The sequence below is a fragment of the Vulpes lagopus genome, chromosome 3 (assembly GCF_018345385.1).
Source record: "Vulpes lagopus strain Blue_001 chromosome 3, ASM1834538v1, whole genome shotgun sequence".
NCBI lineage: Eukaryota > Metazoa > Chordata > Mammalia > Carnivora > Canidae > Vulpes > Vulpes lagopus.
In genome coordinates this window covers 35367021-35392597 of record NC_054826.1, presented here as the reverse complement: position 1 = coordinate 35392597, position 25577 = coordinate 35367021, and the positions used below count along the sequence as shown (strand labels likewise).

General features: G+C 39.5%; 2 protein-coding genes across 2 annotated transcripts in view; one reads left to right on the top strand and one right to left on the bottom strand.

The window, feature by feature from the left end:
- ITK (IL2 inducible T cell kinase) overlaps positions 1–1177 on the bottom strand; it is a 63890-nt gene extending 62713 nt beyond the window's left edge. Inside the window, exon 1 of the mRNA XM_041747118.1 lies at positions 927–1177. Within this exon, the coding sequence (XP_041603052.1) occupies positions 927–1064 (138 nt within the window). The 5' untranslated portion in view covers positions 1065–1177. The remainder of the gene's footprint in view (positions 1–926) is intronic.
- Positions 1178–15270: 14093 nt separating this feature from the next.
- Positions 15271–17934, top strand: FAM71B (family with sequence similarity 71 member B). The gene is made up of 3 exons (XM_041747392.1): positions 15271–15882; positions 16672–17407; positions 17471–17934. Exons 1-3 carry the CDS (start codon positions 15271–15273, stop codon positions 17932–17934), a joined length of 1812 nt encoding a protein of 603 aa, XP_041603326.1.
- The last annotated feature ends 7643 nt before the right edge of the window (positions 17935–25577 follow it).

The following is a 25577-nucleotide window of genomic DNA, read 5'->3' as shown; positions in this document are numbered from 1 at the left end:
ATTTTTAAAGACGAAAGGAATGTTGTAGGTAGTCCCTCCAGACCTTTCATTATAGAAAGAAATAATCTGATGCAAAAAGTAGACATGTTCCCAGGCTCAATCACGAGAGAGAGTAGAGTTTGGTCTAATAACCAGGGTTCTTATCAGCATTATTATCAGTGATAATAAGAGCAACATGAACAATCATAATATTACTGATCTTATAGAATATAAGAGTATCTCTAGATATAGAAGAAGACTGACCTAGCTAAGCAGCTGTAATCTTCTGGATAAGAACTATTGATCTGTGCTGCAGAGCACTGCAACAGCCCCTGTCTCTGGCTAAGTTTTCCAAGGGATAAAGAGGTTTACCATTGGGCCTTGCAATTTTAACATAATTAAATGCCCAGGGAATATTATTCCAAGATATCAAGTGAGTAATGACAGTGGGACAAATAGAATTAAATTCATAAAAATGTTGACATTGAATTATTACTTAATCATTCCAAGTATCAGTTTCCTCCACTATAAATTAAGGAAACTGGGCAAAAATTATCTCTTAGATCCCATTAAATGCTAATATTTTATTAATCTACATTCCATAAAATCTAGTATATTTCAGATGAAGTTAAAATTCTATCCAATCATAACATTTGCCACATAAAACATTATTATTTTAAACTTGAACTTGCAGGAAAAAATCACTAACGAATATTAAACATATTCTTTTGCAGGTTTTAGAATAAAATCACCGAATACAACCACCCCACCTCTGGACTTTTCTCCACATTCTCTTCTGATTATTCTTATTGTACTTTTGAGGCAGTTAGAACAAGCACGTCTGTGTCTCCCTTGGCTTTATTTTATTCCATGTGTATCTTCATGATTCAACCCCATCTAAATAAAAAATACTGCTTAAAAAAAGACAAGACAAAGTGCTCACATACCCCGTGACGATTCTCAAAGTACGCCAGGCTGGTTTTGGTTAAAACAAAGAAACGGACTTTAAAGTTTGAGGGAGAAGTTCTTCTCTTTTGTTGTGATTTCTTGATGAGCTGTTCTTCCAGGAGGATAAAGTTGTTCATGATCCAATTCTTGGGAAGTGATGCACTTTGGGCATCACCCCGTGGCACCACCTGTGGAAACAGCTTTGGGGTGAGGACTGCGCAGGGGAGGCAGTTGATCTTCAGAGAGTTGTTAAAAGGCCTCTTGCCTCCGATGCTATCTTTTGATCAGTGTTCAGTCAACAACGTGGAGCTTCTCCTCTGATGTCAAAGGCTATAACCACATCCTTTCAAAATTCACAAAACTAAGAAGCATATGTAAAAACTATACATAACCTTGGCTGTATGGTTGGGAAATGATATTTGAAGAATCTTAGACTCAAAATGATAGGAAGCTTTAGACTTTAATCTTTACAGTTCCTGATTTAGCCCATTGAACAGTTAAGGCGTGTTGCTATTAGGGTGGGAACACAGGCTCTGGAGCCAATGGGTATAGTTTGTGCACTAGTTTCATCTTGCTGCTGTAACAAATTATCACAAAGTCAGTGGCTCACAAATTTATTATCTCACAATTCTGTAGTTCAGAAGTCCAAAATAGGCCTCACCAGGCTAAAATCCAGGTTACAGCAGGTTTCTGATCCTTTCTGGAGGATCTCTAGGGTAGAATCTGCTTCCTTGCCCTTTTTGCTTCTACGACTACCTGTATTCCTTGGCTCATGGTTCCCTTCTTCCATCTTCAAAGCCAACAAGATCTGGTCGAGTTCTCTCACTTTGTACCACTGTAAGCTCTTCTGTCCTCCTCTTCCAAAAAATGTTTAAAGATTTTATTTATTTATTCATGAGAGATACAGAGAGAGACACAGGCAGAGGGAGAAGCAGGCTCCATGCAGGGAGCCTGATGTGGGACTCGATCCCGGGACTCCAGGATCATGCCCTGGGCCAAAGACAGGTACTAAACTGCTGAGCCATCCAGGGATCCCCTCCTCTTCCAAATATAAGGACCCTTGAGATTACCCTGGTCTGCCAAGATAATATAAAATAATCACCCTATTTTAATGTCAGTTTATTAGCAACCTTAATTCCATCATCTACCTTAATTCTCCTTTGTCATGTAACCTAACACATTCACAGGTTCCAGAGACTAGGCATCGACATCTTTAGGGGATCTATTCTTCTCTCTACCACACTTTGAATTCAGGCACTACCACCTAACTAGCTGTGAGACTCTAGGCAAATTACTCAAGAGTTCTGAGCCTCAGTTTTTTTAATCTGTGAAAGGGGATAGCAGTGCTCCTATACAAAGGCACTGCAGGGCTGCTCTCTGGCTTCCTTGCCAGTCTCATCTCACAGCTTGCTCACACATTCTCACTCCAGCCCTCATGTATGCTCCTTATACCACTTTGAACACCTCATTTAGCCTGAAAACAGCTTCTCTCCTCTGATTTGCCTGTTTTAACTCTAAATTATACTGCAAGTCTTAGCCTGCATGTCACTTCCTCAGGAAAGCCTTTCTAGCTTTCCTAAATCAAATTCGCTAATTATACGTAGATGATACCTTACACCTTTCTCTTTATACCCATCATGACAATTGTCATTGTACATTTTGGAGCGTGATTTTTGCATTAATGTTTCTCTTCCCCACGATTCTAGAAGCTCCATGATGGTAAGGACTATGTGTGGTTTTGCTCACTGTTATATACTCAGCAATCATCATGATGCCTGGTGCATACAATGGATGTTAAAAAATAAATGTGTTGGATGAATAATCACCAAACCGGGCTAGACAGTTAAAAGAGACAATGACTATAAAACACTTAAGAGATGTATATTGAAGTTTATTATTTTTAAAAGTTTCAATGAAAGCCCATAGGAGTTATGAACAGATGATTACTTTCCTATCCTAAAACTTAGTGGAAAAGCAGATAACAAGTATAAATGACACAAAAAGCAAAGTATGTTTGGCCTTTGAGATAAAGAAACCTGCATTGGAATCCCGTTTCTGTTATTTACTAAGCTGTTTCTCTTTGGGTAAGCTACTTACCATCTCTGATCCTTGGTCTCCTTGTAGGATCCTTTAGAGGACTGAATCCCACAAATACTGAGTGATGGGTGCTAGCCACATATCTTGCCTTAGAAATAGTAGGGCTTTTTTTTTAAGATTTTATTTATTTATTTATGAGAGACACAGAGAGAGGCAGAGACATAGGCAGAGGGAGAAGCAGGTTCTATGCAGGGAGCCCGATGTGGGACTCGATCTCGGGACTCAGGGATCACGCCCTGAGCCAAAGGTAGACGTTCAACTGCTGAGCCATCCAGGTGTTCCAAAATAGTACATTGTTGAAGTACAATATGTGAGTCCTACTTCTGGTGTGAAGTAAATAACCAAGATATCTCAATGGAAACAGAGATGGAGTATACTGGACAGAGATAAATAATGAAATAAAACAACTGTTATTGCAGGATAGGAGTGCAACCTTTTAAAATTTTCTGTTTTGAATGTAAATTACCAGACTAAAGCTTAATTTTGTTTCATATATTGGATGCCCCAGCACAGTCAAGATACTCAAGAAGGTGGATAGGGGTGATACTTTAAATGATTCCCTCTCCCACCTTCTGAGGTTTTAAGATGTGTGTGGAAATACACTGCTCAAAAGATGTATTATTTTTTTTCTCTCTGACTATGATGGGGTTGAGGCAAGGAATGCTGTTTTTTTCCAAACAGCTACTCTTCCCTCTTCTTTCTGGGTAACTGACTTCCTGAAGGTTATCTGGGCATATGGCTTCCAGAATAAAGACTACATTATCTGGTCACTCAACTGTTTTTTAGCTAATGGAACATGATGAGCAGATGTGATGAGCACAACTTCCAGGGGGGTGTCCTTTATTGGCAGTCATCATACTCATTTTCTTTTTTTCCCCCTTCCTTTCTACTGACTAGAATATGGATATGAAGGTTAGAGCTGGAGCAGCAGTTATTTTGTATCATGAGGTGAAAATTGCATGTTGAGGACAATGGAGAGTTAAGATAGAAAGAGCCGTAAGTCCCAATGACCTTGGATCCTCCATGCCACCCTGGGATCACCTTTTTTCTTTTTTAACATAGAGAGAAATAAAATACATTTTCTAAGCCTCTGTTATTTTGAAGTTCTGTCACTCACGCTAAACCTAGAGTTAACTAATATAGTGCTGTATTTTGAAATAGACTGTAAACTCCTTTGAGAAGGATATAGACCTGTTTTGTTCAGGTTGAAAGGTTTACAGACTTCTCAAAGTTTTATCTGAGAAAGAAAAATATCATGAGTAAATGCTGTAATAGGCGCTTTTCATTTGCCAAGTCTTCATGAAGTGAAATCATAAGTAATTTTATTTTCTTTCTCATAATACCTTCAAGCCCACTCATTGGGATTTGTCTTTGTCCTCAACTAAATGTGACCTTAGAAGCCCCAGTATTTTCTCATAGCTTTCAGGAAACATTTATAAAAGTACATAATCTGTTTTAAGATTTTTGTTCATTTTTTTGAGAAAGTGTGACTGTGTGTGTGGAGGGGGGGGCAGAGAGAGAGAGAGAGACAGAGAGAATCCCAAGCAAACATGCTGAACACATAGAGCCCCACAAAGGGCTTGACGCCATAACCATGAGATCACACACTGATCTGAAACCAAGAGTTGGACATTCAACTGATGGAGCCACCCAGACACCCCTCTTTGTTTTGGTTTTAAAAAGTCCAGTTTGCAGGAGCTAAATTCAAGAAGCTCCAACTTGTCAAAGATGCAGCAATTTGAGCATCAAAAAGAACAGTAGTGTCGATGAATTGAAGAATGGTCAGATGTTAAAATCACGAGTTCGTAAGATGCTTAAAAAAAAATCTCAACCTATTGATCACTTTGGGAGAATGCTGGAGAACCAGTTTATTATTATGAAAACTAGAAAACAAAGGGAAAGGATAGGACATATCTCTTGTCTTTCTTGAAGAACCATATCTCAGTTTAGTAATCAAATACTTAATAAGGGAAAGTCTTTCTTTAGAGAAGAATATCAACTAACACATGAAGAGAGAGTGTTAGAATACTGTCATCATGCAATCTCAATGACATGATGGGTTTAGGCAACAATCATCAGTGGCTACTAAAATCATCATGTTGAAAAGCCAATGGGAAAATGTATTGTTTATACATTAGCTTGATAACACTTTACTGTATTGATGAATCTTAACATCACATAAAGAGAGACAACTAGACATTATATGTTTCTTGATGCAGTACAATAGGAAGTACACAAAGCCACCTACGCAGCGATCTTACAAAAAAAAAAAAAAAAAAAAAAAAACCCTACCCAAACCCAAATCTCATCAAACCTTTCTAGATCTAAATCCAAGCTTGCAGGAAATATTGGAGATAAAGGAACATGACAAATGACACAGAGAGATGCAATTGAATGAGTCCAGAATATCCAAAATACTGAAGACAAATGACCCTGTGTCTGCAACAAATTAGAGAAAAAAACCCTGTAGATTAAAAGACTAACAGGCAAAAAAAAAAAAAAAGACTAACAGGCATATCAAGTATGTGATGGTTTTGTTTAATACACTTAATCTATATGCTTTACACTAGCTTTCTGCATTTAATAGGTTAGAATGTAAATTTAAAGTGTAGCAATAGCAACAAAATATTTATTCTACTGTAAATGACAAAAGAAAAAGAAAAATTGAGCCTTGGGACGTGCCCATTTTTACTGTAAATTATGATTCCATAACTGACCCGTAGTAAGTAGTGTTTCTGGCCCCTAAGTATTGCTGCCTTGTGTATTTGATTTAGTGTACAGTAGTGTAGGTGCACAACTCTGATCATTTTTCAAGCCATGTTTTATCGTATCTGTTTTCTACTTTATGTGAGCAAGGTTTGCTGTCCAAGGTATAAATATTCAATGGGAATAAAACTGGCATGGTACTTTTTTTTTTTTTTTTTTGGTTTGGCTCTTTCAAGAATAATGGCCCATCAGTGAGCGTTTTTAACACACTCCATAGTCTTTTCCTGTGGTGTTAGGTCTTTACTTTCTTTTTTTTTTTTTTTTCCTGGGGCTATGGGTAGGGGTGGGCTGTTGTGGGGGAACTGCCCTTTAAATTTTAAGTGACACCACAGAAAAACACAAAAAGGTGATGGGTTGTGTTGTGCTTTGTATTGAATGCCGTCTTGACATCTGTTCCCTTGTCCTCTGGTACGTTCTGAAGCTGTGTATGAGATCTGGATCGCCTGTCACTTGCGCTGGTGACAGGCCTAATTCATTTGCTTTGTACATTTTCTTTTACTTTCCTTTTTTCCTTTCTCTGGAGGCATCACATGCTGGTGCTGTGTCTTTATGAATGTTTTAACCATTTTCATGGTGGAAGAATTTTATATTTATGCAGTTGTACAATTTTATTTTTTTTCTGCAAGAAAAAGTGTAATGTATGAAATAAACCAAAGTCACTTGTTTGGAAAAAAAAAGGCTCAAACAAACCAATTGTATAAAGTTATGAGACAACCGGGAAATCTGAACATTGGCTGCATATTTGATGATTAATTATTAATTTTTAAGATGTGATAATGTCCCTGTTATGTTAAAAGAGTCCTTATTTTGCACAGAAACATACTGAAATAATTATTTATAAAATAATAAAATGCTCACGATTAGCTTTGTTATAATTCAGGGAAGGAGGAGAAATAGGTGGAGAACGAATGAGAAATGTTTGTCCATGAGTTGACAATTACTGAAACTGGGTAATGGGTAGGTGAGGATTCTTTATTCTGTTCTTTTTATGTTGCTATATGTTTGAAATTTTCCATAATGAAAAGTTAAAAAAAGAGAAACCAAGGTGAGTCCAGATCAGCATAATCATCAGAAGTCCAAATATGCATTCAATTTAATGCTTTTCCTCAATCCAAGCATGAGCCTGCCTCAGGCTTAGAAGTACATTGACTTTTCCACCATGCCCTGACTCTCTCTTTCACCTGGCATTAGTCTGGCTCCTGACCCACCCGTTCAGGCTCACGGGGAAGAGAGGCAAAAGGCACTGCATTCAATGAGGCTACAGTTGGGATCTGGGGTTGATGCCTTCTGCATGTGGCAGATACACAATTATCACTTTTTCTTCCATAGGAAACTTCTGTCATGTGTTTTGTTGTTGTCATTATTTTCAGAGGGCGCCAAGTGTGGGAGGTGAGAACTGAGGAGAACAGCAGTTCTCTTGATGTGGGAGATGTCACTTGGACTGGCCAATGAGCCCAACCCTCAGCTTTTGGACACTTGCTGCTGTATCTTCAGCATGCCCCTTGTTCTTTCCAACTCTGTTGGGATTCCCTTGTCCATCTTGGTTGTCCTCTTGGATGAATTTTCCTTGAAAACTAACTGTATGCCATTTATTCCCTTTTATGGCTCTACTGCAGAAAGACTCAAGTATCCTTGCCGTGATGGGTGCACCATTTGCCCTAAGTACAGCCCCTTCTCCCTCTTGACACCAAATAAACAGCTCTTCCACAAACTTTCACCATTACATTTCTCCAAGTGGGATTTAGACACCAATCCTTAAGTCTCCTAAACTCTATGAGACTTATGTCAAGTTCATTAAGTCCCTTTGAGTCCCTTCACTTGGCTTCTGAGGGATGCCAGCGCCCCCTCTCCTTCCCCCTCAGTGGGTTGGGAGAGGAAATTCATAGTGCACCAAAATCTTTCTCCTGACTTTTCAAGTCCTTATTTTCTAAAGGCTGAAGGTGGGCAGACACTATTACTAGCAGAACCTGTTTTGCTCCTTATTGTGTCACAGATGACATAGTATTCTATTTTAGGATAGGAAGATGCTTGATTCCTCTAATTATAGTATTAGAGGTCTTTGTGGCCTCAACAGAAACTGAGTTGAAAAGCCTCATTTAAAACCCTATAACGAAGAAGAAAACAATTCAGTCTGGCACTACTGGATCCAGACATCGGAATTTTTCATTTTCATTTCTGTGTTCGGCTCTGTGTTGACTTCATGCTAAGGCTCACTTTCCTTCATGGCAGCAACATGGATGCCAGGAGTTATAGGCTGATGTGTTACCGGATTCTTTTCCCTAACCGGATTCTTTTCCCTAACAGTTTCAGTGAAATCCTCAGAACTGTGGGTCATTGACCTGGTTTGGTGGCATGATCACATGCACCTCCATCATCACAGCCAAGGCAGTAGAATGTTTTGTCACCTATTTCTAGGTCTACACTCTCTCCTGGATTTGAGGGCGGGGTACAGTCAGTGCTACCCAACCACATAGACTGAGAGTATGGGGGTGGGTGGCCCTCCAAAGGAACACCTGAGTGTTGCCGCCAGAGAATGTGGAATTGATGCCAGGTCATCAATAAATCATCTGCCTTTTCCCCAATCTAAGGTCTATCTTTGTTGCTTTATCACGTGAGGTCCCACAATTCTAATCCTCTTCCCTGGTCTAGGGAATAACCATTCAGATAAGCAAAGATGCTTCTTATGTAACCCCAGAGCCTTCCTGTGTGCAGGCCAAAGATCCTTTAACCTGTCCTCTTAGGATGTAGCTCCGAAGCTCTTTCTTTTCCTTGTGGTTCTCATCCGAATTTGATCAGATTTATTTATATCAGTTTAAAAATGATACTCAGAATATTTTGGTAATTACATAGCCTCTTCTGAAAAATGTTTTAAAAACCTCACAACCCTTTTTTCCTTCTAGAACTATCAGTCCTAGAGAAAAACAAAAGCAAAGGCACATTGATATATATGCACAAAGTGTTCCCTGCAGTGTTATTTGTGACAGAAATGGTCTATATGCACATCCCTGAGAAACTTGTTAAATAATCTATGATGCCTCCATCCAACAGGACTATAAGATGATAAAAATGAATAAAGTTAAGGCATATCTATAATGAATCACTCTAAAAAAGTACAAGATATATATAAGATAGAAAAGGTACAGACCACTATGTATGGCATACTTCTGTTTTTACCTAAAAACCTTTTGTGCTTATATTAATGTGTATACACACACACACACACACACACACACACACACACACACACACAGGGGGATGTCAGAGAATTTACATATTAAACTTTCAGCAAATGGAATTGAAAGAGTAGAAAGATGTTTCATTTTTCAATTTAAATGATTTTTAAAATGACATTATGGGAGAACTCCTTTTTACTTCCCAGTTTAAAATAAAACTATGCCCTTTGTTGGAAATCTTTGGTCTGGGTAGCAGAAGACAGTGATAATAGGTGGCCAGGAAGCTCAGAGCTAATTTCCTGAAATAGACATATATTTCTGGTTTTAACAGTAAAATACATCCTTGCTGGAAAAGACAAACCAGCAAATAGACAAAATAAATAATTACTTCTAGTGTCACCCCTCAGAGATAATCAATGTTGACATTGATTGTACATTCCTCCAGTATTTTCAGAGTTAACTTTAATATTTCATTGTCATAATCATCTTATCCCAGCTCCTGAATCTGCTATCTCCCTCTACCTGTAGAGTTTCTAATCTTTGTTTTTATCTTTATTGTTAACTGTTTTATTATTTGTGTGTATATTTAATGGCAAGCTTCTATAGTATAACATCAAAGAAATGAATATATAAACTGAGGTAGGACATCTCCTGGCTTATAAACATAGCAAACTTGGAAGCCGAGAGGAAAATAGTCTTTTGTTCTTTTTCTTAAAAGATTTTATTTATTTATTCACGAGAGACACACACACACACACAGAGAGGCAGAGGGAGAGGCAGGCTCTCTTCAGGGAGCCTGATGTGGGACTTGATCCCAGGACCCCGGATTCATGACCTGAGCCAAAGACAGACACTGAACCACTGAGCCACACAGGTGCCCTGGAAAATAGTCTTAAGACAAAATCCGAGTTTAATTTTGGCTCAGTATGGGGCTAACTGTAGCTGTATAGGACAGAAGAACGAATGAAGCCAAAAGAAGGTAGAAGGGGAAGAGAGGTGACATTAGTTGGATCATAATATTAAGAAATAAAATTGTTTAGATCACCTGTTTGGCTTCTTTTATGCCTAACAGCTCATTTTCTTTTTAAACCCAAGGCAGAAGCAGATTGATTTGCATACTGGCCCTTAGGGGAAGCATCAGGGTGACGGTAGTCTTTTTCTGACAGCCAGAGGTGAGGCAGAAATTGGATTGGCCTCCTGAAGTCCTTGGTACCTAAGGCTAACCGCAGCTCATCCCACGCCACCGTGCTTAGCAGCATTGACATAAAAGTATTGTGGATTGTATTTTAGGCCAGGGGATTTACCCAGCAGATACATATTGTGTATAGTATGGAAATCTCCCCGCCCTCACATCCTGCCCTAGCTTACAATGCCCTCTCGGGTGGCATATTCATTGAAAAGGCTATATATAGCTTTCTGCTTGCCTCGGTTTTCAAAATAATAGATGGGGAGCAAGAGTTATTGACTTGAAACTTCTTCCCATGATAAATAGTAGACTTCAGCCACCTATAATCTTGCATGTCTATACTCAGTATATCATATATAGGGTTTTCACTTTGCACATCTCTTTAATCTTAGGCCAATTAAAAATATAAGGAAAATTATGCTTAGAATTGTGGCTTTGGCAGTTTTTCATACAAAACAATCATTGTTGGTTTTAGTATTGGGATGGGTGATATTAGGTTTACCCTTCATTCAACTCATTCGCTATTTTACCCTATCATATATTTAGTTGCCCTTCTGTTTTGTTGTCCGTTTGTAGTGTGTTCTCCTGGATCATAAGCTTTCTGAAATTAAGGTCATGGCTTATACATGGTTCACTATCATCCCTGTTAAGAAAAATTATCCAAACTTCTAAATAAAAAATTGTCAAGCAGGCAACATGTACTATCAGTGCCATATTAAAGCATTGCTTAACATACCAGCCCAAGGATTACTTAATTAGCTAAGAGAAGGAAATAAGACAATGGAATTGGATCAATAAGTTAAGACCGAAGTATTGCTATCTATTATTTTTAACAGCTTTACTGAGATACATTTCACATACCATAAAATCCATTCATCGAAACTGTAAAGTTCAGTGGTTTTTAGTATATTCAGAGTTTGTAACTATCACAGTGTAATTTGAGAACATTTTTGGTACCCTAAGAAGGCTATCTACTCTTGATTCAAGTATCAGACTCTGTGAAGTTCTGTCATAACTTACAGATTTTTGTTTAGAAGAGATGCAAATAATTTCTCCCTCATAAAAAAGATAACCTCAAAGGTTGAGATTGTGTTGTTCCGTAGAGATTTAACTAGTTTAGTAACTAATCTGAAATGTTTACCTGATATTCTTTTTCTAATACCAATGACTATTCCTCTGATTCTTTTTTGTTGTTGTTTTTTTTTTTTTAAACAAGTCATGGGATACTGATCTGCTCTTTTTTTTTTAAAAAAATTTTTATTTATTTATTCATGAGAGAGAGAAAGAGAGAGAGAGAAGAGAGAGATACAGGCTCCACACAGGGAGCCCAATGTGGGACTCCGACCCGGGTCTCCAGGATCACGCCCTGGGCCGAAGGCAGGCGCCAAACCACTGAGTCACCCAGGGATCCCTCTGATTCTTTTTTGAACCAGCTTTAACATCCTGCTGGTTCTCTCATTGATGGATTAATTAAATCTTTGTCGTGTTTTCATTCTATGTTTGAATGAAAATCATCTTTAAAATTTTTTGAGATTTACATTTTGATAACTTGAATGCTCTTAGCACAATAACGGGCAATGGAAAGGCCAATCAGTAAATATATCCTAACTTATTGATCTTAATTTTTTTTAAGGTTATATTTATTTATTCATGAGAGACACACAGAGAGAAAAAGGCAGAGACATAGGCAGAGGGAGAAGCAGGCTCCAAGCAGGGAGCCCGATGTGGGACTCGATTCCGGGTCTCCAGGATAACACCCCGGGGTGAAGGCTGCGCTAAACCACTGAGCCACCCGGGCTGCCCGATCTTCATATTTTTGATAGGGGATGTGTTGGGCTTTTAAAGGTTGGGAAGAGAGAATACATTTTTGAAAGGTCTTAAGGAGAAATCAGAAAATAAATTTTGAATGATATTTTGTATTTTGGTTCTCAAATTCTGAAATGTGCTAGGGAGAGTTACCTTTGAATGAAGCTATTTATTTACTTCTTTTCTATGTGAAGGCCTGAATCAATGAATATTCTTAGAGTCTTACCGATATAACATTTTTATAAATGTAAAAATCTTAAAATATTGTCTATTTCTATGTAAGTAGTATGTGCAATTAAACAAAATCTGAAAGGTATAGAAGAGAATGCTCTGGAGAGCTAAGTCTCTATCCCACCATTTCCCTCAGCCAACAAGTTGCCCCAAGGTTGCTCCTGTTACCAGTATCTTGCACATCTTTGCACATGTATGTACACACACACAAACATATACAAGTTTCAAAATGTTTTATTCAAAAATATATGGCATATCATATATGCTATTTTGCAACTGGATTTTTTTCACTTACTAATATCTATTGAAAATTTTTCAACACCAGTATATATAATAGCTGTCTCAATCAAAACATGTCTAGCAACTGATCACTCCTCACTACACTACTTGGATTGCTACCACACTTGTCTTACTCATCAACTCTTGCAGGAGCCACCCAGTCTCCACTTCTATCCCTCTGCAGCTCTACAATCTCTTTCCAGCATGGTGGCAAGAATGATCCTCCGTCTATGTCAATCTGATCATCTCCCATTTAGAGCAAAGCCAGACCTCACAGTTCTACAAGGTCTGTCCTATGCCATCTGCTCCCCTACTGTCACCACAGCTGCCTCTTGGCCTCATTGCCAACTACTTTCTTTCATTCTACTCTTGTCACCGTAGCTGCCTTGGTGCCCCTCTAACATAGCAGCGATGCTCTTACCTCAGAATCTTGGCCCTTGTTATTGCCTCCGACTGAGAGGCTACACCCCTAGGTGTCTGCACCGCTTCCTCCTTGACCTCCTTTATGTCTTTGCTTAAATATCTCTCGTCACTGAACTTTGCTTGACCAGCGTCTCCAGCTGCCCCTTCTCACTCAGATACTCCTGTTCAGCTTGCCTACTTCATCTTTCTCCATAGCATTTATCATCAGTGGGCACACCAAATATTTTACTCCTCTTTTTGTCTATGAACAAGTTCTGTGAGAGCTAGGGTAGTTGTCTGTTTTGTCCATTGCTGTGTACTCTTAGTACCTAGAACAGGGCCTGGAACAAAGTAGACACTTAATAATATTAATGAAATAGATGAATTTATGCTGCTCAGTACTCGTATATGTGTGCTCTATTTGTGCGACTCAGTCTGGTGTAGTTTAACCACGGCCACAAGCGGGGACTTCCATGTGTGTTTGATCTTTTGTGACTTTGAAGAAGTTGTTTAGCTTCTTTTAGCCTTGATTTTCTCCTTTATAAAATGCAGATAGTAGTTGTACCTACAATTTATAGAGCTGTTGTGAGGATTCAATTTTTAAAAGAATGCAAAGTGGCAAGTAACCCACCTGGCTTATAAGTTCTTAATAATATGATTGTTTTCTCTTATAATTAACTATTCATCAGAAAAAAAAACTTACGGGAATATATGGTTGCCTATAATATAGAAAAATCTAACTTCTTATTTTTAAACCTGATAGTGTTAACTTTTAGTGATTATCTCCTCAAAATAGAATATAAGCCACTTTGTTTTTTTGTTTTGTTTTTTAGGTATGTCATTTAACATCTTTAGAAGAAAACTGTTTAGCCTTTCAGAGGTAAAGACCTTTATCTTTGCATTTTCATTTTCTAGTTGGTCCCCAGATTTAGACTTGCTCAATCAGTTTTGTGGAATAAACAAATAGAAGAATTCATCTCAATGGCCATGAGGAAGCTCATATGTATTGGAAGGCTGCAATGTATCAGATAATGTGGTAGGTACTAGGGGTATAAAAAAGCACATTTTGGAGGCACCTGGCTGGCTCAGTTGGTTGGGCGTCCAACTCTTGATCTCAGCTCAGGTCTTCATCTCAGGGTCATGAGTTCAGGCCCCATGTTGGGCTCCATGCTGGACAAGGATCCTACTTAAACTAAATAAATAAAGCTTTAAAAAAGAACATTTTGGGGTTGAAATACCTTCACATGGTGATTGTTGAGTTTGAGGGGGCACATTTTCATTTTAGAAGTAGTCTTCTAACTGGGGGAGGGGGAATTTGGATTAATCACCTGTGTAAAGTAAAAAAAAAAAAAAAAAAACACTCCAGAAAGATGCCATAACTTCTCTGAAGTGCTTTTCAAAGAAACAAAATATCAGTGGTTATCAGGTAGACATCAAGAGTGAAGCAGCAGGCATACCAGTGCGGGAAATCCTATGGTGATTCAAGACCTCTATGAATCTCCGTGGTTCCCAGTAAGTCCCCACGCATATTGCTACCTGCAAATGATTCCATATTTGGTGCAGAATGAGAGTCTGATGGTGAGCCATGCAGCCTAAGGCAGAAAAAAGTCCTGACCTGAGTCACAAGACCTGGGATGGAATCCAGCTCTGTATTCTGACACTGACCAAGGTAACCCTGAGCCTTAGCTCATCATCATAAAATTATGGTTTTAAAATTTCACCTCCTTTATATTTCACCTCCTTTATATGAGAAAATGGGTGAGAGAAGCCTCTGTGCCCTGGAAACCACTGTACAAATGGAATTTTGGTTCTAACAGGTAGCAGTAGTTCCTTTGGGCCATTTACTCAGCAACTACTTCTGAGTGCCCATCAGCAGTGTGCTATACACTGAGGATATGCAGAACAGCAATCCCAACAGGATCTGCCCTTAGCAAGCACATGGTCCACTTCTAGGATTTGATCCCCAGGACATAGTTTAGCAGATGCAAAATATACTTGCAGGAAGATGGTCATTATAGGGAGAACTGTAACAACAACACCAGAAGCAACCCAGATATTTACAAAAGCAGAATGGTTACATAAATTATGCATCCTAACATCTTGATTAAAAGAATATCTAGCCTACCTCCACCTCCACCCTGGCAGTGTCAGCCTGTCCCCTGGGGAAGATGGTGGTTAATTTGGGGGGAGACTGGTGACCCTGCCCCAAGGGGGTGGCTGCTTGGAGGCTGGGACAAAGGGGTGTGTGATGGGGACAGGTCACAAAGGACTGTGAAGGATAAATGCAGTAGTGAGGGGAGATTTAGGCAGAGCCCTGCAGGGAGATGGGCAGTTGCCTTCACTCCCTCTTTCTCTCAAGGACTCGATTTGTGGCTGGTGGAGCTGTCAAGAATGAAGAGAACAATGAGCAGCGAGTGTTTGTTACCTTATTACACAGCCCACAGCTACCGTTCAATGGGTGTGTTCAATACCTCCATGGGGGAACTGCAACGACAACTGTACAAGGGAGGGGAGTATGACATTTTCAAATATGCACCTATGTTTGAAAGTGACTTTATCCAGATCAGCAAAAAAGGAGAGGTGATTGATGTACACAACCGTGTCCGAATGGTGACCGTGGGCATTGCATCCACTAGTCCCATCCTCCCGCTACCTGATGTCATGCTACTGGCTCGACCAACGAAAGTCTGTGAAGAACATGCCAGACACGCCCGGACCACCAACAAGGGGAGAGGTCGCAAGCCCACAAAGATCCTAGAGCTCACCAGGCTGCTTCCCCTAAAATTTGTCAAGATCTCCATTCACGATCGTGAGAAACAGCAGCTGCGCCTGAAGCTTGCCACTGGCCGTACTTTCTATTTACAGCTGTGTCCCTCTTCAGATGCACGAGAAGATCTCTTCTGCTACTGGGAAAAACTTGTCTATCTTCTGAGACCCCCAGTGGATAGCAGCAGCAGTACCCCGACCCTGCCAACTGGGGAAGGAGCCAACTTAGAAGATGACAAAAGCCTAATGGTAAGCATTAACAGAGACAGGAGGAAGTGGGGCAGGGTGCTTTGGGAGAGCAACTCAGAGCTGATCCTATAGAACCCCTGGTGCTCTCTGAGGCACCTGGGAAATGCATTCCACTTGAATAGGCTCAGGGCTAAATGAGCCACCACTAGGGGAGGTTCTGAGTGCTTCTCACCGTTGTTCCACAAGGCTGAATTTCAGAAAGACCTTACGTATTAGCTGTTCTGGTCTCATACCTAGGGTTGTAACTCCTTCCATCCATCTGGGCATCCTGATTGCCCAGTCTCTTCTTGAAAACTGATCCCAACCCAGTTACTCTCATCAGCTGTGGAACATTGTTAACAATTTGGAAGTCTCTCCTTCGTTCTGTATCCCTGTGACTACCATGTGCTGATTAAGATCAGGACAACCCATGTGTGTCGCACATGCACAATTTCAGCAGCCACCACAATGTAAAATGTGTGGATCCCTTGGCCCAGCAATCCTACTTCTAGGAATCTGTCCTGCAGAGATATAAACACGTGTATGAGAGAAAAGTATATGAGGATGGGGAATTGTATCAGTGCTTTCCCTGGCACTGAGACTGTTAAGTAAAAACCAAGTGACCATTTGATAGGGGTGGTGTAGGTGGGATCTCGCATCAAGCAGGAGGATAGATTTGATCATTTCTAAGGTCCTTCCAATTATAAGCTTCAAGTGGCTCAGCTCCAGCTCCAGGTTGAGAAAGGAGCAGACAATTCTAGTCTCACTTTATCATCTCTTTCATATCTATTTCTCCTCCCCTTGGCACAGACCACAGAGCTCCATGGAGAAGGGGATCAGGATGAGTTCAGGCTTCACAAGCCCCGCGAGGTGTCTAGAGCCAACTCTTCTGCTTACGCTGGGGGAGAGGGAATCCATCATGGTCACCGTGGAATGCCCAGTTCACCTGCAGTGATGAGGTCTGCAGGGATGGCCAAAGGAGCAGCTAACAGGGCAGCCTCAGGCATGGCAGTTGCAGGATCAGCAACAAGCTCTACAGCAGGCTTGGCAGTGGCAGGGGCAAAAACAAGCTCTTCATCAGGTGCTCTGAGCTTAGCAGCAACCAAATCTACGAGCACAGGCCAGGTAAGCACGGCCCTGTCTGGAGCCACCGTCAAATGTCCGGGAGAAAGCGGATCCAACAAGGCCATCGCAGGTGCTGTCAATATATCCTCAGAGGGTACAAATGTGGCCTTGGGTGCTGCAAGCATGTCCTCAGTAGGTGCTTCTACCCTGACCACGGGGGCTGCCAGTATCTCCCCAGGGAGCAGCATGAATGTGGTGTTTGCAGGCACCATGACAACTGGCACAGCTGCTGCAGAAAGATCTGGATGCCTAGTTGTAGGACCCCTTGTCTCCACCTTGCAGAGTGAAGGCTACATGAGTGAACGGGATGGAAGCCAGAAGGTCTCCCAGCCCAATGCTGAAACCCGGAAGGGAAAAAAAGAAAGAAGAGAAAAGAAGGACAGAACTTCCAGCAGGAAAAGTTCCCATCACCACAGGACAGGTGAATGTCACCACAGGACAGGTGAAGGTCACCACAGGAAAGGTGAAAGTCACCACAGGACAGGTGAAGGTCACCACAGGACAGGAGGAAATAAGTCGACCCGGAAATCATCCTCCCATCGGTCCTTATCTGGCCATGACAAAAGAGATGACAGAAAGGAGAAGGGGCAAAGCCATGCAAGAAGCAGAGGACACAGCTCTCACAAGAGTGGTACCCATGGCTCTGCAGCAAAGGTGTCAAGGACAGCTCACAAATTGGGGAAGATCAAATCTGCAAATAGTTCAAGTGCTATAAGTAAGAAATCCAGTAAAATTGGCTCTTTCTTCAGGAACTTGAGAGCCATGCCTGGTTCAAAAACAGGGGTCCCATCACACAATAGAGAGGTAGACTTCGTGGCTAAGTCGTTAGAGAAGTGCAACATAGAGACGAAGGTAGAGAAAACCCCAGATGGCAAAGACCTGGAGATCTGTAGTACCATGACATCTGAATCAATGGAGACCATAATCTTTGAAGCAAAATCCATTTAAATAGGAGACCGGGCAGGAATCTGCAGTGGAGACCCAGCCTCAGGGAAGTATCCCTAGAGTCAATTCCAGCTTTCTCTAATAAAGGAAACCATGCAACTCCAAAAGAAATGCTATCTTGTTTGAATGTCTATATCCCCTAGCCTGATAATGACCTCACAGTGGCTCCTGTGATGTGAGCCAAGCTACAGCCTGAGACCCCAGCCTCCAGTCAAACAACTTCACCTCCCATCCATGACCACCAGAGTCCGTATGAGTGCCATGCTTTGCTTCAACCCCTTTCTGCCTTTGGTTTCCCCAAGACCATGACTACAAGTCATAGACTATGGGCTGGAAAGCATCACCACTCCCATGTTCCCATACTCTTCTTTCTCTTTCTCAAAGGTTCCTGAACACAGACTTGCAGCCCAGTCCTTAGACTGAAGACAGGACTCACATCTCCTTGGGATAATTGAGAGATAAAGGGGATATAGCCACATTTGTAGACAATCAGAATGAGAAGTTTATCATCTAGATCAGGAATTGGCATCCTGAGGGCCAAATCTTGCCAACTAACTGGTTTTGTAAACAAAATTTTATTGGAACATAGCTACAGCCATTCAGCTATAAATTGTCTACGGCTACTCTCTCATTAAAATGGCAGATTTGCATAGTTACAACAGAGACCTTATGGCCTACAAAGTCTAAAATATTTACCCACTGGCACTTTACAGAAAAGGTTTGCCCACTCAAGATCCAATCTTAACAATTCTTCCTCCTAAGTATATTCTTTGGAGAAACTCTCACATACGCTTGCCAGGAGACAACTAGGAGAATGTTGACAGTAAAACAATTTGTGATAGCAAAACCCTGGAAAAGCTCAAATGTTCATCAAACAGGAGGATCGATAAATTGTCGTATATGACTACAGTGCATATTAGATAACAGTGAATATGAATACCAGCCATTCATGTTAGCATGGATGAATCTCACATCATATTGAATAATATAAGCAATAGAAAAATACATAGGATATAGTTCCACTTATAGAACAGTTAAAAAACAAGATCAAACAACATGTTTAGGGGTACATATTTACTGAGAGTGTAGAGAAAAACAAAAGAGTAAAACAACATTCAGAATAGTAGATATCGCTAGGGTGGAAAGCTGAGAGGGATGATCTGGGAAGGCACAGAGAACTTCAACCGGGTGGGGATTGTTCTATCAAGCAAAGGACTGTGTCCATGGTATCGTATTATGGAATCTTTTATTTTAACATCCCCAAAATCAAGATGGCTTTTAAATTCCATCAGCCAGGCGGAAGTTGCCACTTTAGAAGAATATTAACAAATTTATCTCACTTACGTCTTCCTATTAATATATGTGCAAGAGAGATAGACAACAAAATAAGTTTGAAAGATATTTTTCAGTGTAAAATAAAAATTCTGAATGAATAAATACTCAGAATTCAGGAACATAGAAAAAGCATAGATATATTATTGAGAAAGAATAATCCAAAGTGCTGTGTACAAATGGTATAATTATGTATGCGTGTGGAAAAAATTCCAAAATTAAAAAATTATACCACACTAGAAGTGAGATTATAAATTTAACAAATGTCTATTGTGAAAAAGAAATGACATTTTTTTTTGACATTGTTTTTTCAACTTAAAAGAAATTGTAAATGAGTTTCACAAGTCCATGAAAATCATTAAACTGTTAACAGGTGATAAAAGTTGGATTTGAGAAAAATGATTCTGAGGACCAAGTGTGTTTGTATAAGCCTGGAGGCCATCCTCCCAGTCTTACTATTTTTTGCTCATTCTCTCTGACAATAGTGTCTACTAGGATGGAAGTTGAGTTTCCAGTAAAACATGGGGACTTTCTCTGTAAAGCAAATCTGTGTGGCAAAGGTGGGGGAGGTGAGAAACAAGGTACTCTGGAAGGAGTGGTGGCTTGGGAGTATCGGGGAAAGTCCTTCTCAGTTGCTCTGGTGGTGGCTGGGAAATCCCACTTTGTGGTTTCTGATATACAAAGACCAACAGATGCTGGGGATTAAGATGTCCTTGGACTTGACTCTCGAAGCAGTGGGTACAAGTAGAAGGAGAGAAAGTGGCATGTCCTCCAAGACCTGACAGGCTTTGGAGAAGCCTCCTGGGAATGTCAGAGGTTTTGGGGTATGGGAGAGAGATAAAGGGGAACTCATTCCTAAGCCTTTGACTCAGTCCCAAATTTATACTATGACAGAGACTGAATTATCAAAGATACAGATGACTTAATCACATGATTCTGTAGACCATGGATTTGTCTTTTATCCTTGTTTTAGTCTTATGCTATGCATTTCTACTTCTATACCCTAAAGGGCTTCTTTAATACAAACCCTGTTTGTCCACCATGCAGAGTGTTAGCTGAGCAGACCCATTATTTACACAAATGGCACCAAAGTAAAATGGAGGTGGAGACTTGCACACTACAATGTGCTCTGCCAGGCACTTTCTCTGTATTTCCTTTTCTATCTTAACAGCTCATCAAGAGACTCATGCATAAATACTTACAAATTTCAAAGCAAAAGACCTCTTCCTCCTGAGGGAGATATCAATTGGGTCATCAAGTCAATACACTCTATCAGATAAAGTCAATATTGTTGACAGCAATATTCATCACCATGGTAGCTATTCTGCTGCTGCAAGTGCAGTGAAGCAGTGGATGGTTGATTACTAATCAGCGTCCCAAACCTTAAAGACTGGCACACACATAAGAGACAAGAAAAGGATCTTTGGCCAGCCACAAAGTAAGGTCATTCATGGGGCTGTTGTGATGAAATGGAGTCCTTCAGACACAAGATGTGCTATGGTGGGAAGAAACAAAGTGCCTCAAAATATCGAATGCAGTGTCATGACTGACAGAGTAAAAGTGATGTGAGAGAATGCAGCAGGGGCAGTCCACACAAGACTTTGAGGTCATGTAAAGGATTTTAACTTCTGAACTAGAGTAGTAGAAAGCCACTGAAATGTTTTATTTATTTATATTTAAAGATTTATTTATTTATTTGAGAGAGCAAGTGCACGTGAGCACAAGTGGGGGAGGGGCAGAGGGAGAGGATCTTCATGCTGACTCTGCGCTGAGTACAGAGCCTGACTGGGGGCTTGATTCCACAACCCATGAGATCATGACCTGAGACAAAACCAAGAGTCAGATTCTTCACCAGTTAGAATTGGGCTCAGCAGCAGAACGGAGGTGAAAGAGGAAAGAATCTGTGAACGGGATGAAAGAATAATCAAAACTATCCAATATGAACTACCCAGAGAAAATAGACTGGAGAAAAAAATGAACAGTGCTTCAGGGACCTAGAACTAAAGGTCCAATACTCACATTATTGGAGCCCTGGATGGAGAAGAGAAAAGGTGGGGCTGAATAGATGCTAGAAGAAATAGTGGCTGACAACATCCAAATATGGCAAAAGATACAAACCTACAGGTTCAAAAAGCTGAGTGGATCAAAACATGAAAAACCTAAAGAAATCCACGGTGATATAAAACACAGTTAAATTTCTGAAAACATTTCTTAAAAATATTTCTTAAAATATTTCTTAAAAAATATTAAAAGCATCTAGATGAAAATGATAGTCTAACTATACAGAAGACAATTTGATAGACAGTGGATTTATTATCTGAAACTAAGGAGGATGGAAGAAAGTAACACAATTTTTTCAAGTGCTGAAAGAAAAGAATGGAAAACCTAAAAGCCTATGCCCAGTAAAAATCCTCCAGGATATTTATTTTATGAAGCTAGTGTTATTCTGAGAACAAAACCAAAGGTAGTAAGTTAAAAAAAAAAAAGACCATTACCATTCATGAATATGGATATAAAAATTTCTAACAAAATATTAGCAAATAGAATTCAGCAATATATAAAAAGAATACTACACAATGACCAAGTGAAGTCCTCCTAGGATCAGGAACAAGACAAAGATGTCCATCCTCACCACTTTTATTCAACAGAGTGCTTGGGTTTTAGGCAGTGTAATAGGCAGAAAATAAAATTAAAGGCATACAGATTAGAAGGGAAAAAATAAAACTGCCCTCATTTGCTGAATACATGATTATGTATGTTGAAAATCCCAAGCAATCTGCAAAAACGTTCTAAAAACTAGGTGATATAAAGGACATAAAATAATAATAAATAAAAAGTGAGGTCAAGTTTGCAGAATACAAAGCCAATCACATTTCTATATATTACTAATGAACTCATGAAAAATTTTAAAATTAAAAATACAGTACCATTTACAATAAAAAATACTTGTATGTAAATCTAAGAAAACTTATACAGAATTTATATGCTGAAAATGATACAATGTTGAGGAAAGAAATCAAAGATCCAAGTAAATGGAGAGATATACCATGTTCATGGATTGGAAGTTTCCACATAGTAAGAATTTCAGTTTTCTCCAAATACATATATAGGTTTAATTCCTATTAAAATCCCAGAGAAATATTTTGTAGATATAGATGAAATTAGAGAAAGAGAAAGCACTTAGAATAGAAAAAAAAAAAAAGAGAAGAATAAAGTGGGAGGAACAATCTACTTAATAACAGGACTTTGTTACACAGCTACAGTACTCAAGACTGTGATATGCGTGAAGGGATAAGACTCAAAGATAAGTGGAACAGAATACTGAATCTAGAAATAGATTATACAAACATTCCCAACAGATTTTTGATAAAGGTGCAAAAGCGATTTAATGGAAGAAAGAGTGCCTTTTCTACATATGGTGCTGGAGGAATTTGACATCCATAAGCAAAAAAATAAATCTTGACCTAATTTTACACATTATTAAAAAGAGAACTCAAAATATATCACAAAATTAAGTGGAATGTAAAACTATAGAACTTAGGGGGAAAAATAGAAGATAATCTTTGGGATCTAGGTTTGGGCAGAGTTCTTAGACATAACACCAAAAGAATAATCCATAGAAGGGAAAACTGAGAAATTTGACTTTATTAAAAAATAAAACTACTTGCTCTTTGAGTGATCCTGGTAAGACAATGAAAAGACAAGCTTCAAACTGGGAGAAAATATTTGCAAAAGACACATTTGATAAATGACTGTTTTCTAAAATATATAGAGAACTTTTGAAATTCAACAATAAGAAAACAAACAACCCAATGAAAAAATGGTGAAACATCTTAACAGATACCTCACCAAAGAAGATACACACATGGCAAATTAACAACAACAACAAAAATCGCCCCACATCATATGTCATTGGGGAAGTGCAGAGTAAAACAAGATACCACAGCACACCTATTAAAATGACTGAAAGCCCAAACACTGACAACACCAAGTGCTGGTCAGGATGTGGAGCAACAGAAACTTACTCAGTGCTGGTGGGAATCCACAATGGTACAGCCACTTTGATAGTGGCGTTATTTTACAAAACTAAACACACTCCAATCATATGATCTAGCAATTGTGCTCCTTGGTACTTAGCCAAAGGAGTTGAAAATTTATATCCACACAACCCTGCACATAAATAGCAGCTTTATTCATAATTGCCTAAACTTGGAAGCAACCAAGATGTTCTTTAGTAGGTAAGTGGATAGACTGTGGTACCTCCAAATATGGAATATTATTCAGCAATAGAAGGAAATGAGCTATCAAACTATGAAAGGACATGAAAGAAACTTAAATGCGTATTACTAAGTGAAAGAAGCCAATCTAAAAAGGTTACATACTATATGATTCCAACTATATGACACTCTGGAAAAGGCAAAACTATGGAGACTGTAAAAAGATTAGTGGTCACCAGGGGTTTCGAGGAAGAGAGGGATAAATAGGTTAAGTCCAGGGAATTTTTAGGACAGTAAAATTTCTGACACTCTAATTGTGGATACATGTCATTATATATTTGTCAAAACCCATAGACATTTAGCACCAAGAATGAACCCCAATGTAAGCGATGGGCTTTGTGTAACAATGGTGTGCCAATGTTGGTTCACCAGTTGTAGCATGTACCAGTCTGGTGGAGAATGCTGATGGTGGGGAAAGTTATGAGTAGCTGGGGGAAGGGGTTATATAGGAATTCTACACTTTCCACTCAATTTTGCTATGAGCCTAAAACTCTAAACCTGTAAACCTGAAAGCTCTAAAAAATAGAATCTACTTAAAAATTGTACTTAGAGAGCTTTTCAGTTATGGAATTACAGAACTTTATCCTGAAACCTGGAGAGATTTTTCCCCCATTGGACATGACTGTTCACATGAGCTTTGAAATATGTGAGATTGCTATCTCTAAGGTGTATATACTCAACGATACATACGTAGGCCAATACCAATAGAACTAATCGATATCAAATCTTTCAAAAAAAAACTTAGAAGCCATATGATTCAGTGATTTCCAAACTTTTGGTACAGTTTGAACTTAAAAATTTTTTTGTATGAAAACTTACATGAAATATAGCAAACAAAGAGAGGAAGGTGTAGCCAATCCACTTGAAGGTGCAGATAGAGTGCCAGGGCTAAGCTTAAGCCCTACCAGTTAAGCTGCCCTTAGCCTCAGGACACCTGGAAAGCATTTCCATGGCTTAGAGGCTGCTGATTTTGCCTGAGATTCTCATTTTGCTTAGAGAAGTTATGGCCTGCCTAAGGTTATCTAACAGACTGGTTGAACTCTGATCTTCTGACTCTCAGACCAGAGCTTTCTCTACTCTGATTAAAGTGGAGGGTTCCTCAGCCCAGGTTAACATGTGCTGGGGGACAAATTGGGACTCAGGTGTCAGAACTGGAGGAAGATAATAAGGGGACAAAGGAAAGTAGATTCAGAAGGAAGACAGCCAAATCCTGCGTAAGTCACAAACACTGGAGTCTGTACATATAGGGTAAAGGAGACTGTGGGAGTCTGAATTCACAAAATCTGTCTCCACTCTTTGGAGGCCCAAGGTTCTAAGAGAAGTTCATTTTGGACCTGAAATAGGTGGAACCAAGTGGCTAAAGATAACTGTAGAGAAACAGCTTCTGGACTGGCAGCGCATTGGGCCACTCTACCTGCAGCCCCTCAGATAGTAGCTGGCATTTTGTAGATGAGCAATACATACTGGTGAATGAACAAGTTTGTTAGGATACAAATGTATCATCAAACTCTAAAAGTCTCTCTAAGAGGGTATTGCCATCCATACTTTCAGAAAAAATAATTCTGATCTTTGAATGATAGAGTTCCACGGAAGGGCCTCTCCTCTTTAAACAATAGTATGCAAACTACTGATCCTATCTTTATTTAAAATTATAATATTTTGGGACATCTAGGTGGCTCAGTGGTTGAGCATCTGCCTCAGGTCGTGATTCCCTGTGACTCCCCACAGGGAGCCTACTTCTTCCTCTGATTATATCTCTGCCTCTCTGTGTCTCTCATGAATGAATAAATAAAATCTTTAATAAAATAAAATAAAATTGTAATGTTTTATCAATCATGGATCTTTTGCTTTAATTTTTATTTTTAAAGCGTTGCATTAAATAGTATTTATCTTTATTACAGAACTTTGCTTCTCCTCCTTAATTTTGCATCTGAGGCAAGTGCCTCACACTTGACCCTAGTCCCAACCCAGATGTGAAGTGATATCAAAAGCGAGCAGATCATAATTGTACACGCTTGCCATTCAGAAGACATGGAG